The sequence below is a fragment of the Lissotriton helveticus genome, chromosome 5_1, assembly GCF_964261635.1.
Source record: "Lissotriton helveticus chromosome 5_1, aLisHel1.1, whole genome shotgun sequence".
Classification (NCBI taxonomy): domain Eukaryota; kingdom Metazoa; phylum Chordata; class Amphibia; order Caudata; family Salamandridae; genus Lissotriton; species Lissotriton helveticus.
Window position 1 is genome coordinate 2,052,038,111 of NC_136065.1, and position 16,357 is coordinate 2,052,054,467.

Consider the following 16,357-nt stretch of genomic DNA (forward strand, 5'->3'; position numbering starts at 1 on the left):
TGGTAGCCTTATGCGCTTCACCAAAGAAAAGGGGGGTGGCACTTAAATTCAGGCTGTGGAGGAGGACTTTGGGACAAGTCTGGAAAAAATCAGGACAGCTGGCCCAATCTGGAAGTGAGTTGCTGTGGTGCTGACATCCCTCAATGGCTGCTCTGCCTTCATTCTATCTACAAGGTGCACACTTTTAGACTGACCTATACAGTTTATGATTTTTTTTTTGTAAGTGATAGGAGTTGGGGGGTTTAGATTGTGCGTGTTGATGGCAGGTGATTTGGTATGAGTCTCAGTCTTTTTCTTATTTTGGTTCTTTATATCGCCTCTTAGGGGTGTCAAATGATACCAGCTCGATGGAGACAGACCGCTTTGAAGAGCTGCCATTATGTAGTTGCCGTATGGAGGCGCCAAAGATCGACCGTATTAGTGAACTTGCCAACAACAAATGCATGGCAACTGAGAGCGTGGATGGCGAGGTAAGAGTATGCTGTTGTCACTATAGCTGTAAGAATTGTTTGCTGGGTTGTTTTTTACTGTAGCAAATGGTTTCTGTTACTAATTGTTGATGTTTTATTTTCTCTTTCTCGCTTTCTCAATGATCTTGCTTTCTCATGGACCTTATTCTGCCATCTCTTGCATAGCTGAGTGGCTGTATTAGTTCAATTCTGAAGCGTGAGACAATGAGACCCTCCAGCCGGGTGCCACTTATGGTACTCTGCGAGACGCATCGTGCTCGAATGGTGAAGCATTACTGCTGTCCAGGTTGTGGCTTCTTCTGCACTGCTGTAAGTATTGCTTTAAATAGATTGCCTGCACCATGTTGCCTATTGTAGACTTTCCCTGCCTAAATTGTGTGAAACGTAGGCTACTTGAGTTCTCGTGTTCCATAGATTAGATCTGCTGAGAGTCTTGTTTCCAGCCACATTGAAAATACTAACACAAATATGACTAACAAGCAGCTCGTTGCTTTGTTCAAAATTACTGTAATAAACTAAAATGGAGGCCCTAATTTGATGATGATCAAAAGTGTGTCCAAGACAGTGGGTTACAGAGGCAATTGAGATGCCAAAGGGAAGTGTAAATGGAACTGTTGCTTCCCAAAAGCCAGAAATCCAAAATTCAGTCACTTCAATGTACGCTGTACTGTGGTATTTTCTTTATGGCTATATTAGCCGAATAAAAATATATGTTGACAGACATTCACTTCAAGTTCAGTGGAGAGAAGCCGTCCAGTTCTGGAAATCACCTTGAGTTCCCACTGCTTATCACACTATCAAGCAATAACAAGGGCAATCTGTCCCCTTACTAGTAATGCCATTGCATACTGCCTGCTAGTGATGATGCCTCTCAGCTTCAGCAGATGCTAAGAAACTGATGTGTTGTCCCCACTGACATCCTAAGCCATGCACCAACAGTATTTTCAGCTGCAGTTGTAAATCTTTTGGGGATAGGTGGGTCTTTAGATTGTCAACCAGTCGATTTAGGTCAGTAAAGTGTGTGAAGTTAGTGTCCAGTGAATCTTTCTGTGTTAAGAGCTTGCAGGTCTGTAGGAGAGCCAGAAAGCAGTATGTAATGCATTCTCGAACTCTCAAACACTCACATTGTTTACTAAAGCATTGACTGGATATATCATTTAATATACAAGTTAAATTATTTATCATGGTGTGTGCACTCCGTGGAAATGGCAATGTTTTCGGTGGCAGTCAGGACAGAGTTAAAAATGTGACCACATGTTTCCTGAGGGCACTGGAGACTAAATAATAGGTGGCTTTACAGGGTATGACAGGAGCTTAGCATGGCCCCTTAGCGAGCTGAGCCTGACTAGCTTTTATTACCTGATCTGTGAAGCCAAAGTCCAGTTTTAAGTTCATTTCTTTTGATGTATTGTTTTTTCTTGGCTGTAGAACAGAGCACATTAACAGTGACACATTTGCTTGTTAAACGTTGTACACGGTACAACGTTCAAAACCTGAAGAAAAGTATAAGTTATGTAGGGAAAGAAGATATAGATTGAATGTTAAGCATGCTTCCGGCCTCCAACACTCACTTTAGGCAATGGTCAACTGTTTACTGTTTCGATAGGTGCTTCTAGGTGTTGCAAGGGGTATTGGACATTCCTGCGTTTCACAGGAGCAAAATATATTTGGTGAGGCCTAGGAGTACAAAAACATCTGCTTATTTAGCATAAAATCACTTCATTCAGGTGATTTTTGAAAGATCTAAAGCTCTTTCTATTCTTATTGGCTCACAGAATAAAAGGTATAACCAAAAAACAACTTATTAGAATTTACATTGCAGTATAAAGGTCAGAACAACCCTACTGGCACCTTTTCATAGGCATTGCACAAATCCACACGGTAATCAGTCCATGTTTTTGTGTCCAGTAAAAATGTTTTCTCCGCCAAGATTTTTCTCCTCACAAGATCTTTATAGACCTAGAATATCTGCCTTTATGTGGGGATTCTGGGAACCCTGCAAGTATACAAGGATTTTCTATCTAATGGAATTTAATAAAGATGCCCATGATGGGGAACTAGGCTTATAAATATCCTTCTCTTTTGTGACCTTCGTCTGAATCCTAAGCAAGAGTTTTCTAGAAATGGGACTGATTCTCAGAGTGTACTTGATAATGACCTGAGCAGTTTTACTTTTCAGGAGCTAAATATACCCTTGTGGACCAAGGTAGGTGCAGAAGTGTATAAAACCAGTATTGCAATTCCCTCTTTACTAACTTATGTGAAATAAAAGCAGCGTTAAATGTTAAATGTCGTATACTTGTAAAGCGCACAGCTGCCCCAGCAAAGGGGTGTCCCGGCGCTGTATACCGCTGGGGAACCCGTCCTGGCTTTCCCTGTGGGATGGTCCCTACTGGGAATCCCCAAGGTGGAGCCAGGCATCCCCGGCGTTGGTGGGGCCGTTGTGGAGATTAGGCAAGCTAATGCCCAGAGTTGCCGAGTGGGACCCCAGGTTAGAGTAGGCACCCAGGCGAGAATTGTCAAGTCCGCTGACCCTGGTGCACGACCCTGCCGCGTCGGGAATTGAACCCTGGTCCCGGGCCGACTTCTGCTCCCGGGTCTGCCGCCTCTAACCAGTGAGCCACACCACTCCACTAGCGGTAAGATGTGTGTTCATTTGTTAAATCTCCTACATTGAATTTCTTCATGCCGTTACCTAGGCATTGCATTATAAATTTCTCAATCTTCAAGTGTGGCAGCGCATGTCACGCAAAGTTTGTCACAGAAGAAGCGCTTTTTTTTTTAAGAACAAGATTTTATTGTGTTGTTGAAAATTTGCATGACAAGCACAGCGCCCCGGGAACCGGAGAAGCTGTGAGCAGTAGAGTAATAATCATATTCAGGCAATTCAAACAACAGTTTAAAAGAAAATAACTATCCTATGTCCCCCCCCCCTCCCCTCCCCTCACCCTCCCACTCCCTCTACCCGGAACCCCCCTCCCGCCCCCTGCACAGTGTCTAGGTAGTCTGTAAACAAAATTCATGTTAAGAAACATTCAGTGTCAATCAATCAATCAGGTCATTTGTAGAGCGCACTACTCACCCGTAGGGTCTCAAGGCGCTGGGGGGGGGGGGTGCCGCTACTGCTCGAACAGCCAGGTCTTGAGCTTCCTCCTGAAGGAGAGGTGGTCTCGGGTCAGGCGCAGATTGGTCGGAAGTGAGTTCCAGGTCTTGGCGGCCAGGTAGGAGAAGGAGTGTGTACTCCTCGTCACCCGGGATCAATGTCCGAATGTCTTTCTTCAGGGTCATCATGTGCTGGCGGTTCCAGCCACAGTCCTCTATAATCTGCCCATCTCTTCCAAATCTTATAATGCTTCCGGGGACAGCCCCTGGCTTTGAAGATCGGGCGCTCCAGTCCCATATAAAAGTCTAGTCCCCTTTTCCACACTCCCACTAGGGGGGCCCTGGGGTCTTTCCAGGCTCGGGCCACATCTCTCTTGGCCACAGTGAGGCCCAGCAACAGCAAATGTCGTTTATAGATATTTCCGCCCACTTGTTGCAATACATGGAGGAGACCTAATTGTGGCGTGCGGGGGAGTTCCCAGCCCAACACCTCAGTCAGGCAGAGAAGAAGCGCTTTTGTGTCATTATAAATCATACACTTTTAAGGAAAGGGTAGTAAAGGTTGGTACTAGATACTGAAATATGAGGGGGTAGGAGGGGATTGAATCTTTTATTTCAAGTGCACTGACTGTAACTATGAAGTGTGAACACACCACTTTTGTGGGGGTGTAATGATAATCAAAGGTTTTGACTGGGTACCCACATTTATAATGTGGTGCATTCTGTACTGTTTTAGTGTCAGAGTATGATTAGAAAGTATTCAGGTCTGGGCTTGAAATTTAAGTTGTGGTCCCCCAGCCCTCCAGAGCCCCAGTCCATCGTGGTTTACCCCCTAGTGAACTCTCTGACGTCACCTGCAGCCACTGCATGCAGCCTCCATCTACAGCAACTGCTCCTAGTAAGAAATACCGGACGCCTAAGGACACCTCTGCATCAGACAGCCCTGGGCCGTGGAGAATAGGACCTAAGGTGTCCCTATTTCACCAAGCATCGTGAGGCCTGAGCCCCCCGATGGTTCAGTCTGACTGTCCACCCCCCGTAACCTCCCCAGTCAAAACCTGCAGCCTCTTTTCGCAAAGACCAATCCCCATAGAGTAACATTGGGCACCCAACTCTGTTTTGCACCCCTGCACCCGGCCGGCCTAGTGCCGCAAGTGGTGTTCTGCTGGTGCTACCCTGGACTGTGCCCACCACTCACCTTAACTCTTGGAGGTTGGTCTCCTAAGTCGCTGTACAGTACCTGAATGTCGTAACTGCTTTTCCATCTATAGGATAACATTGCAGCTTCTACAAATTGCACTGTCAACTTTTTGAACTCAAAAGTATTTCTCTTGAAAAACTTACTTACCTAAACAAATATATGCTGGTGCCTAAACATATATAAAGATACCTGTTATGTTTATAAATTGATGTGGATCTCCCTATCGAGTTGTGTGTATTACTTATTAACTATTGTGTGTACTTGTAGATGTCTTGCACTCCTCGCTGATAAGCCTAAGGTTCCTCGACCACACTACCCCCAAGTAGAGCACCTTGGGATTGCTGAAACAAGCCCTTGTCCACTCATAGGGGAACCCCTGGACTCTTTGCACAATATATCTCATTTTAATATATAAAGAGCCAGCTTCCTATACTAAGGCTGCTCGCCCATACTACCCCCGATAGAGCACCTTGGGATTGCTTGAACAAGCCCCTATCCACTTTTAAGGGATGCCTGGTCTCTTTACACAGCATACTTTTTTTTTTTTGCTATATGAAGAGCTAGCTTCCTACAAGAGTGTAGGAAGCTGGCTCGATTATATAGTGTACTAAAATGAGGTGCACTGTGCAGAGAGTCCAGGTAACCCTTACAAGTGTTCAGGCGCTTGCTATTACAATCCCACGGTGCTCTATTTGTGGCAGTGTGGTCGAGCACCCTTAGTCCTAGGCATTTTTTTGCAGACACAGAATCAATAAATGAGACACACGCTCAATAAGGAAATCTGATGGCAATTTAGAAAAATAACATAGCTTTTTATATTAATTTAGCCACCATATTTTTCGAGATTCAGTAAGTACTTTTGAAGTTAGAAATTTTCATAAACAAAGAAAATGCAGCTGTCAGATTTGAGGTATGAGCCTCGAACGTGGTAAAGTTATCCTATGGGAGAAACATACACTGCATGGAGTACTTGCAATCGAGTTACAGGGCGGTTCTTCTGGACTTCAGGTAAGTAGCGGTCAAGGTCCTTAGAAATACCAGCAGTTTCAGTTTACCTGCCTGGTGTGTCTGGGTGCAGAGGTTCTGGTTGCATTGGTAGCCTCAAACGCTATCTCTAAATTCAATTGGAAAATTGTAGGAAGCTGGCTCTTTGTATAGTGGAAGCAAAGCAAACATAAGTAATTGATGGACGGAGCGCCAAAACCTTTCAGACACTCACCCTCAGTCACAGATCTGGGTTCAATCCATCATCGTTCTTTAGCTTACTTCGCCACCCCACTTCAGACCCAGCCATATGCAAATCAATCTTGACCCAGATCCTCATGGGAACAGTCCAGCCTGAACTGCCAAGCCAGATCTTCCCTGGACTGTAAACAAGCGCCCTAGGACCAGTTTTGGGGTAACACCCCTCATCAAGCAGCATAGCTTGCATCCAGTGGCAAAAAATTCTGTTTATGCGCCTCTTGGCCCTCAGGATAACGGACTTCAACCCACGTTGGGCACGCTCGGACGGAGCCACTGCCTGCCGACTTTGCAACTATCGCAGAGAATCCTGGCTACACTTGCTATGTTGCTGCACTAAGATGGCCAGTGACCGTCAGCGATTGCTACGTCCGGCACTACGCATCTTGGGCCACAGAACTTGCAGAGAGGCCTCGGATTGGTGCTTCTCTGAAACCACAACATGTTTATTAGCCAGGATAGGCAAGTTCACCCATCAAGTTAAAATGGCACTCGAAAACCAACTAAAGGATACCATCCCGAAGAGCCCTGTGACCCGCCGCCCTAAAGTTGGCAATCCACAGATAACACAGGTAATCGCCGAAAAGAAAATGGTCCCATCAGTCAGAGGTATCCAACTGGGGCCGACTAAGGGTCCGATGAAGCCCACAGTGCAACTGAAGATGTCGAACTTTTACACGCCTTCCAGACTCTAGTATGCGAGGTCTCATGCTGACTCTAAAAACTTTAATTCTTTTTAATAATGTATAGTACCAGTGAACATAGTCAGTATCGAGACCACATAGCTGCACCAATGGTCCCTGACTGGTGTAGGTCGAGCGGGGGGGGGCATTTTACTGTATTTTACTATATTTTATTTGAACCAAACTGCATTTTTTATACTGTAATGATTTTAAGTAATCGCACAGTTCATTAATAAAAAAAAACTATTCCCCAGTGGCAAAGTGGCCGGATCTGAACTGGGGTATTAGTGCTGTGTGGCTCCGGTCAGCCCTGGTGTCATCTCACTCGGTGGAGGAGACCGATCTGACCTTCATGTGCATAGGTATTTCTTCCTGGGGGCTGCTGCATCAGATTGGCCAGTGAGCGGCAACACAGTAAACCCGGACTCTGCTTCTTCAGTACCTGCGGACTGTAAACAAGCGTCCTAGGAACTGTTTCGGGGTAACACCCCTTATCAGGCAGCCTAGCTTACATTCAGTGGCAAAGTGGCCGGATCTGAACTGGGGTATTAGTGCTGTGTGGCTCCGGGCAGTCCTGGTGTCATCTCACTTGGTGGAGGAGACTGATCTGACCTTCAGGTGCATAGGTACTTCTTCCTGGGGGCTGCTGCATCAGGTTGGCCAGTGAGCGGCAACACAGTAAACAGGATTCTGCTTCTTCAGTACCTGCGGACTGCAGGCGAGTATCTCCTCTACTCCAAGGGAGAATGTTGGCAATTTCCAAAGGTTTGGCAGGCTGCCGGGGTTCTTTGTAGTGGCTAAGCTGCAGGAAGAGGCACTCGGTCATGATTGTCGAGACTTGTGCGGGCAAGCAGGGTTTGAATCAGAACAATCTCAAGGGGTAGAGGGGGGGGGGGAATAGGAGAGGCAGCCCCCCTCTCACACAGTATTCAAACAGTAGAGCCTCGCCTAAATGCAACAGCATCCGTATAAAAGACCAACAAAATAGGGAATGCTTATCATTAATACTCCCCGGGATATGTCCAATAACATAAATCCTTAGGTCAGAATGCGTACTTCACCAATAAAATCACACAGGGCCACATACAGTTCACCCTGAAAAAAGTGTGAAGAATAGAGAGAGTACCTCACGGTAGAACAGCCCGAGGGGGTTCCCGGTTAACAATTACCGGTATACCCACTTCTCATCATTGGCCTCTCTCTCTATGTGAAAAGACAAACGTGCACTAGGAAGTAAAGTAGTGCAGACATGAGAATAGTGATGAAAAACACATATAGTGACAAACGTATCAACACTGACACCCACTTATAGTGTGCAAGAACATATAAATAGACCCCTAACCAACCACAAAAAGTAAATTGTGTATCAGGGCTTTGCTTGCTTTAACGTTTTATTCTGGCGCAGCAAACCCCGCTTGTTTAAAAATGGTTACTTATATACCATCATGATTCATATCCTCAAGCCGACCTGGACCTTGAGTGCGCGAGGGACTCGGCAACAGTGGCTGCGACTATTTCTGGTCACTTTTTGGACATGTGAATATTTGGCACGGTGTCCTATTGAGTGGTGCTGGTACGTGCTGACATAGCGCACTCAAGGTCCACATTTTCTGAAAAGACTGAGAATAGACAACCCCTCTTATGCCCTGATGAAATCGCTAAAACTAAGAGCGATGAAACATGTCGGCTTGAGGATATGAATCATGATGGTATATAAGTAACCGTTTTTAAACAAGCGGGGTTTGCTGCGCCAGAATAAAACGTTAAAGCAAGCAAAGCCCTGCTACACAATTTACTTTTTGTGGTTGGTTAGGGGTCTATTTATATGTTCTTGCACACTATAAGTGGGTGTCAGTGTTGATACGTTTGTCACTATATGTGTTTTTCATCACTATTCTCATGTCTGCACTACTTTACTTCCTAGTGCACGTTTGTCTTTTCACATAGAGAGAGTGGCCAATGATGAGAAGTGGGTATACCGGTAATTGTTAACCGGGAACCCCCTCGGGCTGTTCTACCGTGAGGTACTCTCTCTATTCTTCACACCTTTTTCAGGGTGAACTGTATGTGGCCCTGTGTGATTTTATTGGTGAAGTGCGCATTCTGACCTAAGGATTTATGTTATTGGACATATCCCGGGGAGTATTAATGATAAGCATTCCCTATTTTGTTGGTCTTTTATACGGATGCGGTTGCATTTAGGCGAGGCTCTACTGTTTGAAAGCAGGGTTTGAAGCCAAAAGTCCAGCAGCAATATTCAGTTCTTGTTTTCTCGCAGCTTTTCGTTGTCCAGTTCTTCTGGATCCAATGGATCTGAGTTCCTGGCATCAGGGGTTCCTCCTAAATATTCGATTTAGGGGTGTTAAGGGTAGTGACATGTAGTAGCCAATGGACTGCTTACTTTTAGGGTGACTACACCCTCTGTATGACCACTTCCTGTGGGAAGGGTGCATAACCCTGATCCAGTGAGCCTCATGCCACCTAAATGAAGACAATGGAATTGTAAGTTTAGTGTTCACATCAGTTAGCCGACCTTAGGGGTGCAACCAGCCTGATGGGTCTGGTACCTTGGGTATTGCTGGGTCCAAACCGGGGTGGCATGGTGAGCAAACAAACTGATGGATTGAACCCAGATCTGTGATAGGGTGTGAATGTTTAATAATGTTCAGCATTCCGTCCATCATCTTTTTGTGTTGCTACAGTCCCCCTAAGTGGGTAGGGTATGCCCAGATGTGGGTCCCGTGCTCACTGTGCCACTGGATTCAAGCTAGTCTTGCTGATATCGGTTGATACCCAGAAACAAGTCCCAGAATGCTTATGTTTGAGGCATATGAGCTGGAGACTCTACACTTTGCATTAAATCGCCACCTGGTGTTGGGCTCGCATGATTGCATGTTGTTGTCGTCTTGGAAGAAGTCTTTTGTAGTCACGAGATAGGTGACTCCTCCCTTGGACGATAGTGCACATGGGCATCGGCTCCCTCCTTCGATTGTTTTTTTCCGCCACTGGGTTCAGATGAATCTTTTCCGCTCCGGTTTGAAATTACTTTTCAAGTACTTAGACGCGTAAAAACGTATTCAAACTTCACCAAACTACTCTCGATCTCGATAAACGTTGACTTGACTCCATCACCTCGATTCCGGTCGTCGACGCGGGCCGTTGGGCCTATCCACAGCGTGAGGCCTACACCTCATGGAAAGGACGCCATTCAAAAGATTCCCCGAGTGTAGAGCAAAGTTTCCACACAGTGACCATCACGAGGTATGTAACCTGTGCTTATCGCCAGAACACGACAAATCCAGCTGTACAGCCTGTGCATCCTTTCGATCCAGAAAGACCATTCGAGATCGAAGGGCCCGTCGACACGACATGCAGAGATCGGCTCCGGAACCAGTGGATATCTTCGATGAAGAGGTTCTGCTCGTCCCCGAAGAAGACTCAGACGATCTCCAAATCGTATCCGAGGCAGACGACTCCGATGACTCCATACCATCGGGTCAGCGCGTGAGTACTACTGCCACTGCCCCTGCCCCATACCCAGCACCCAAATCGAAGGCAAAGGTCAACACTCCGCATCCTGGGGCCGAGTCGCGACCGAAAAAACACTTTGAAAACCCGCCATCGAGCCCGGCTCCGAAGAAAATATTCAAGCCTTCCGGTAGCTCCTTACCGAGCAAGCCGCACGTTCCGATCCCACCAGCTCCCTCGGCACCGAAACCGAAAGAAGTCCCAGCTCCGAAACAGTCGACTTCTAAAGACAAATCTATGAAGCCAGCGGCTGACGCCTCGAGGCCGACAAGACCAGCTTCTACTCCAAAGCCAATATCTTCGGTACCGAAACCTACAAGGCCTGAATCCGATGCCCTCAAGCCCTCGAAACAACCTATGACTCCGAAAACAATACCTTTGGTGCCAAAACCTACGCCAAAGGACACAGTAACAACTCCTAAGGCTAAAGACAAGCAGCAATCACGCCCGGAACTGAAAAAATCGGCGCTGGCAAAGGTTCCGTAAGGAGAAGAACTTTTCCAATCTGATCCTCTACAAAAGAAGATCTACATTGACCCAAAGACAGGTCATGTATCCACTACACCACACAGGAAAAGGAAATCAGACACAGCACCTACACCTGCACCTGTACGTGCCTGTCAAGAAGGACTCTGCCACATCTCCTATGCACCCTTCTTCTCCTATACTTCCTTCCCCTTCATCTCCTGTTCCCCTTAACATTTCACCTCCATATTCTCCTGAGAACTCTCCTCCTCATTCTTCACCACATACACCTCCAAATGATGATGAGTATAGCATAGGTGAAGGGGCAGACCCAGATGAGCCTTTTCCCTACCCTATTGATGATACAGATTGGGAGTACCCAAACCCACAAGATGTGCCAGATATTCCTGACCCACATTCATATCCATCAAAAACTTCTCCCCCAAAAGACAATATTGGTTTTGGGCACTTACTGAATAGGGCTGCCATCTATCATGGGGTCACCATGCATTCAGATGAGGCAGAGGAAGACTTTTTATTAGATACGTTTGAACAATCACAAAAGTCTGTTCAAATTCTGCCTATGATTAAAGGGGTCATCAAACATGCTCCAGAAGTATTTAAAGATCCTGTACGTGCTAGGATTCTAAACCCTAGAATTGATAAAAAGTATAGGCCTGCTCCTGGGGATCCTGCCTACATTAAAGGACAGCTACCCTTAGATTCCCTAGTTGTCTTAAAAGCTAGGAAAAGAGCAAACTCACAGACATCAGGTGAAGCACCACCCTTTGATAAAGAATCTAAGGTGATGGATGCGTCAGGCAAAAGAATAGCTGCACAAGCTACCAATATATGGCGTATAGCTAACACACAAGCCCTCCTTGCAAGATATGACAGGGCTCACTATGATCAGTTAGAGACACTACTACAACATCTACCTGACCAATATAAGGCGCAGACAAACGACCTTATACAAGAAGGCAAATTAATTTCAAATGCTTCAATCAAGTGCGCACTTGATGTAGCAGACACTGCATCAAGAGCTGTAAACACTAGTGTCCTACTTAGACGTCCTGTTTGGCTACGCATTTCAGGTTTTAAGCAGAAAGTGCAAACTACCATCTTAAATCAGCCATTCAACCAACGTCAATTGTTTGGACCAGAGGTAGACACAGCACTTGAGAAAATGAAGAAAGACACCGATACAACCAAATCTATGGGAGCTTTCCAATCCACACAAGCTAGAGGCTCCTTTCGTCGCTCCTTCTATAGAGGAGGCTCCAAACAGACTGGAACAGACAATACTGCTTCCTTCAAATCCAATACACAGACATCCTCCAGTAAACGATATTTTTGAGGAGGCTATAGAGGCAACAACAATAAAGGAAGAGGTTGAGGTAACGACAATAATCGAACCTCTTCCACCACAAAACAGTGACTTCCCTCTGCTCCCCCAACAGCACTCTACTCCTGTAGGGGGCAGACTAACACAGTTCCTACCTGTCTGGAATTCCATCACAACAGACCGGTGGGTAAGACAAATTATCCAGTATGGCTACTGCCTCGAACTTACAGCTACCCCTCCACACATACCACCCAGGCAGCGTCCAGTGTCTGCAGAACAGCTTACACTGCTCAAACAAGAAGTCCTATCACTTCTTCAAAAGGACGCAATAGAAATAGTTCCTTTAAAACATCAAGGAACAGGGGTTTACTCGCCGTATTTTCTAATACCCAAAAAGGACTGGACACTAAGACCAATTCTCGATATCAGGCCCCTCAATCACTATATACACTCGGATCATTTTCATATGATCACTTTTCAACAAGTGCTCCCATTGCTGCAACAAAGCAACTTCCTTACAACACTGGATCTAAAGGACGCCTACTTCCACATTCCTATACATCCTTCTCACAGGAAGTATCTGAGGTTTGTACTGGAAGGACAGCATAATCAATTCAAAGTCTTTCCATTCGGGGTAACAACTGCACCAAGAGAGTTCACAAAGTGCCAGCAGTAGTAGCAGCACATCTCAGAAGACAACATATACATGTTTTCGCATATCTAGACGATTGGCTCATAAAAGCCAAGTCATTCAATCAGTGTGTCCAACACACATCTCAGACAATTCAAACATTGCACGACTTAGGCTTCACAATCAACTACACCAAGTCGCACCTACAGCCCTCTCATGTACATCAATTTTTAGGGGCTACAATAAACACGTCTACAGCTCTAGCGTATCCCAGTCGATCAAGGATACAGAGCATTCAAGCTTTAGTCACAAAGTTTCAACATCAACACTCTCCCAGCCAGAGTGTTCATGAGACTAATCGGCATGATGGCGTCTTGCATCTTTATTGTGCCATATGCAAGACTGCAATTGCGTCTGTTACAGAAATGTCTAGCACAACAGTGAAATCAGGCTCAAGGACAACTAACAGACCTGGTGTAGGTGGACAGCCGCACACATCGCTCTCTGCAGTAGTGGAACAACAAAAACTTGACAAAAGGGCGGCCATTCCTCGAACCTGTTCCACAAATAGTACTTACAACAGACTCATCTCTCATAGGATGGGGAGCCCATCTCCTACATCATACGACTCAAGGGCAATGGACCATTCAACAAAGATCGTTCCATATCAACCACCTGGAGCTGCTAGCAATATTCTTAGCGCTCAAAACCTTCCAAGTACAAAACAAAGCTGTCCTAATCCGGATGGACAACATGACAGCCATGTACTATATACAAAAACAGGGGGGGGGGACACACTCTACAGCTGTCCCAGCTTGCACAGAACATTTGGAGATGGGCCATTCCACAAAATATATATCTGGTAGCAGAACACCTTCCAGGAGTTCACAATCAGATAGCAGATCTGTTAAGTCGACAGACACAACAGATTCACAAATGGGAACTACATCCGCAAGTTCTTCTACCATTCTTTCACAAGTGGGGTCATCCAGACATAGATCTGTTCGCCACACACGAAAACGCAAAAAGCCCAACCTTCGCCGCCAGGTTCCCACACCCGCTGTCCAAGGGCAATGCGATATGGATGAACTGGTCAGGCAGATTTGCATACGCTTTTCCGGCACTACCACTAATTGTGAGCAAGCTAAGACCACAGTTGCTCAAACTGATTTTAGTAGCTCCCACGTGGGCACGCCATCCGTGGTATACAACACTGCTAGAACTATCCCTAGTTACACACCAAAAACTACGTCTGACACCATCCATGCTAACGCAGAACCATGGAGACATCAGACATCCAGACCCAAGCCAACTGAATCTGGGGATCTGGCTCCTGAGGTCTTCGAGTTTGGTTATCTTAACCTACCACCAGACTGTATGAATATCATTAAAGAAGCCAGGAGACCTACTACTAGAGCTTGCCATGCTGCTAAATGGAAAAGACTTGCCATTTACTACAACAATAACCAAATTGATCCCCTAAATGCTTCCATCCAAAATATCATTTGCTACCTTCTACATTTACAAAGATGTAACTTGGCATATTCATCTATACGCCTACATCTAGCAGCAATTGCAGCATATTTACAAAATAGACAACATCTGTCTTTATTTAGAGTGCCTCCTATTAAAGCATTTATGGAAGGATTAAAAAGAATCATTCCTTTACCACCCTCTCCAGTGTGGAACCTAAACATTGTTCTTACAAGTCTCATGGGACCACCTTTTGAACCTCTACACAGATGTGAACTGCAATTCCTCACATGGAAAACAGATTTTTTAGTATCTATTACCTCTCTTAGAAGAGTTAGTGAGATTAAAGCTTTCACTATACAAGAGCCATTTTTACAATTACACCGTAATAAAGTGGTACTCCGAACAAATCCTAAATTCCTTCCAAAAGTCATTACTCTGTTTCATTTAAACCAATCTGTAGAGTTACTGGTGTTTTTCAAAAACCCAGACTCTGTAGCAGAAAGAGCTCTACACACCCTAGACGTTAAAAGAGCTCTTCTCTATTATATAGATAGGACCAAATCATTTCTCAAAACAAAGCAACTGTTTGTAGCTTTCTCTCCACCACATAAGGGCAACCCCATCTCTAAAGCTGGAATTGCAAGGTTGATTGTAAAATATATACAAATATGCTATCAAAAAGCAAAACGTACATTAACAGTTCCTCCTAGAGCGTATTCCACACGCAAACTAGGAGCCTCCATGGCTTTCTTAAGGAACATTCCCCTAGAAGACATCTGCAAGGCAGCAACATGGTCTACAACACACACCTTCACTAAGCACTACTGTGATGATGTGAAACCGAAGTAGCAAGCTGCAGTAGGCCAAGCTGTCCTAAAAACTCTCTTTCAAACTACTGCAACGGATACAGGTGACCACCGCTAGGGGAGACACTGCTGCACAATCGATGCAAAGTGTAGAATCTGCAGCTCATATGCCTCGAATGGAAAATGCTACTTACCAGTATGCATCTGTTCTTAGCATGTAGAGCTGCAGATTTCTACACGCCCTCACACCTCCCCGGGACCTGTATCTGTTCCAGTTTCATCTTAATTAGATATACACATGAACATCCCTTCTTTATTTCTACTAACTCCATCATTTCCCAGCATGGCGAAAAACAATCTAAGGATGGAGCCGATGCCCATGCGCACTATCGTCCAAGGGAGGAGTCACCTCTCTCGTGACTACAAAAGACTTCTTCCAAGACGACGACAACATGCAATAATCCGAGCCCAACACCAGGTGGTGACCTAATGCAAAGTGTAGAAATCTGCAGCTCTACATGCCAAGAACAGATGCATACTTGTAAGTAGCATTTTCCTTCCAGTCCATGGGGGGTCTGGCCTAGCAGTTTGGGTGTGACTGTTCCCATGACTGATTTGCATATTACTGGGGTGGTGTGGTGAGCAAAAAAAGGTTGGGCTTAACCCAGATCTGTGACGGGGGGAATATTTGACAATGTTCACCATTCCGTCCATCATCTTTTTGTATTGCTACAGCAAGTATTTCTGCCTGTCCTGGTGCCAAATAGGCCTGTGGCAGGTGGTGGCATTTTCCCTGTCTGAGGAAACCATTAGTGACGTTTCCTCTGCCCAGGGAAGCCTTGGGTGGCATATCAAAGTTGGTAGATGCCTCTAAAGTCTCCTGTATCAATATCCTGGTTACTTAGCCATCCTACTTGGAGGAGGTGATAACACATCCAGCCAGAGCAGGCATTGTTTCTGTCCTCAGAGAGTATGGGCTCTCACCTTCATGGGTTCAGAAAGATGTCTGTGGTGGTAGGCTGGTCGACACTAGAGGCTGGTAGGTTTTCAGGGGGCACCTCTAAGGTGCCCTCTGGGTGCATGTATTAATAAATCCATCACTGGAAACAGTATGGGCTTATTAATGTGAGATGTTTGATACCAAACATCTCTAATTTCAGTGAAGCCAACATGTATCTAGGGAACTTGTATTCACCAATGTCAAGCAAATATACTTAAAATGGCTCCCCTGTTCACTTGTAATATTTTAGAATCGACTTGGACATCACAGGGGCGTATCTACACATGCAGATGTGTCCACACATGTTGTATAGTGCACCCTGCCTTAGGGCTGTAAGGCCTGCTGTAGTTGTGGCTTAACAATAATGCATGCAGTGTCTGCAGGCATGGCACACGAGATATGGCATGT

General features: G+C 45.5%; 1 protein-coding gene across 7 annotated transcripts in view; it reads left to right on the forward strand.

The window, feature by feature from the left end:
* EHMT2 (euchromatic histone lysine methyltransferase 2) overlaps window positions 1-16,357 on the forward strand; it is a 338,110-nt gene that overhangs the window by 159,900 nt on the left and 161,853 nt on the right. For all 7 annotated transcript variants that reach the window (XM_078645918.1, XM_078645920.1, XM_078645919.1 and 4 more), the window contains 2 exons: window positions 325-470; window positions 636-779. In XM_078645918.1, coding sequence (XP_078502044.1) covers window positions 325-470; window positions 636-779 — 290 coding nt within the window. The remainder of the gene's footprint in view (window positions 1-324; window positions 471-635; window positions 780-16,357) is intronic.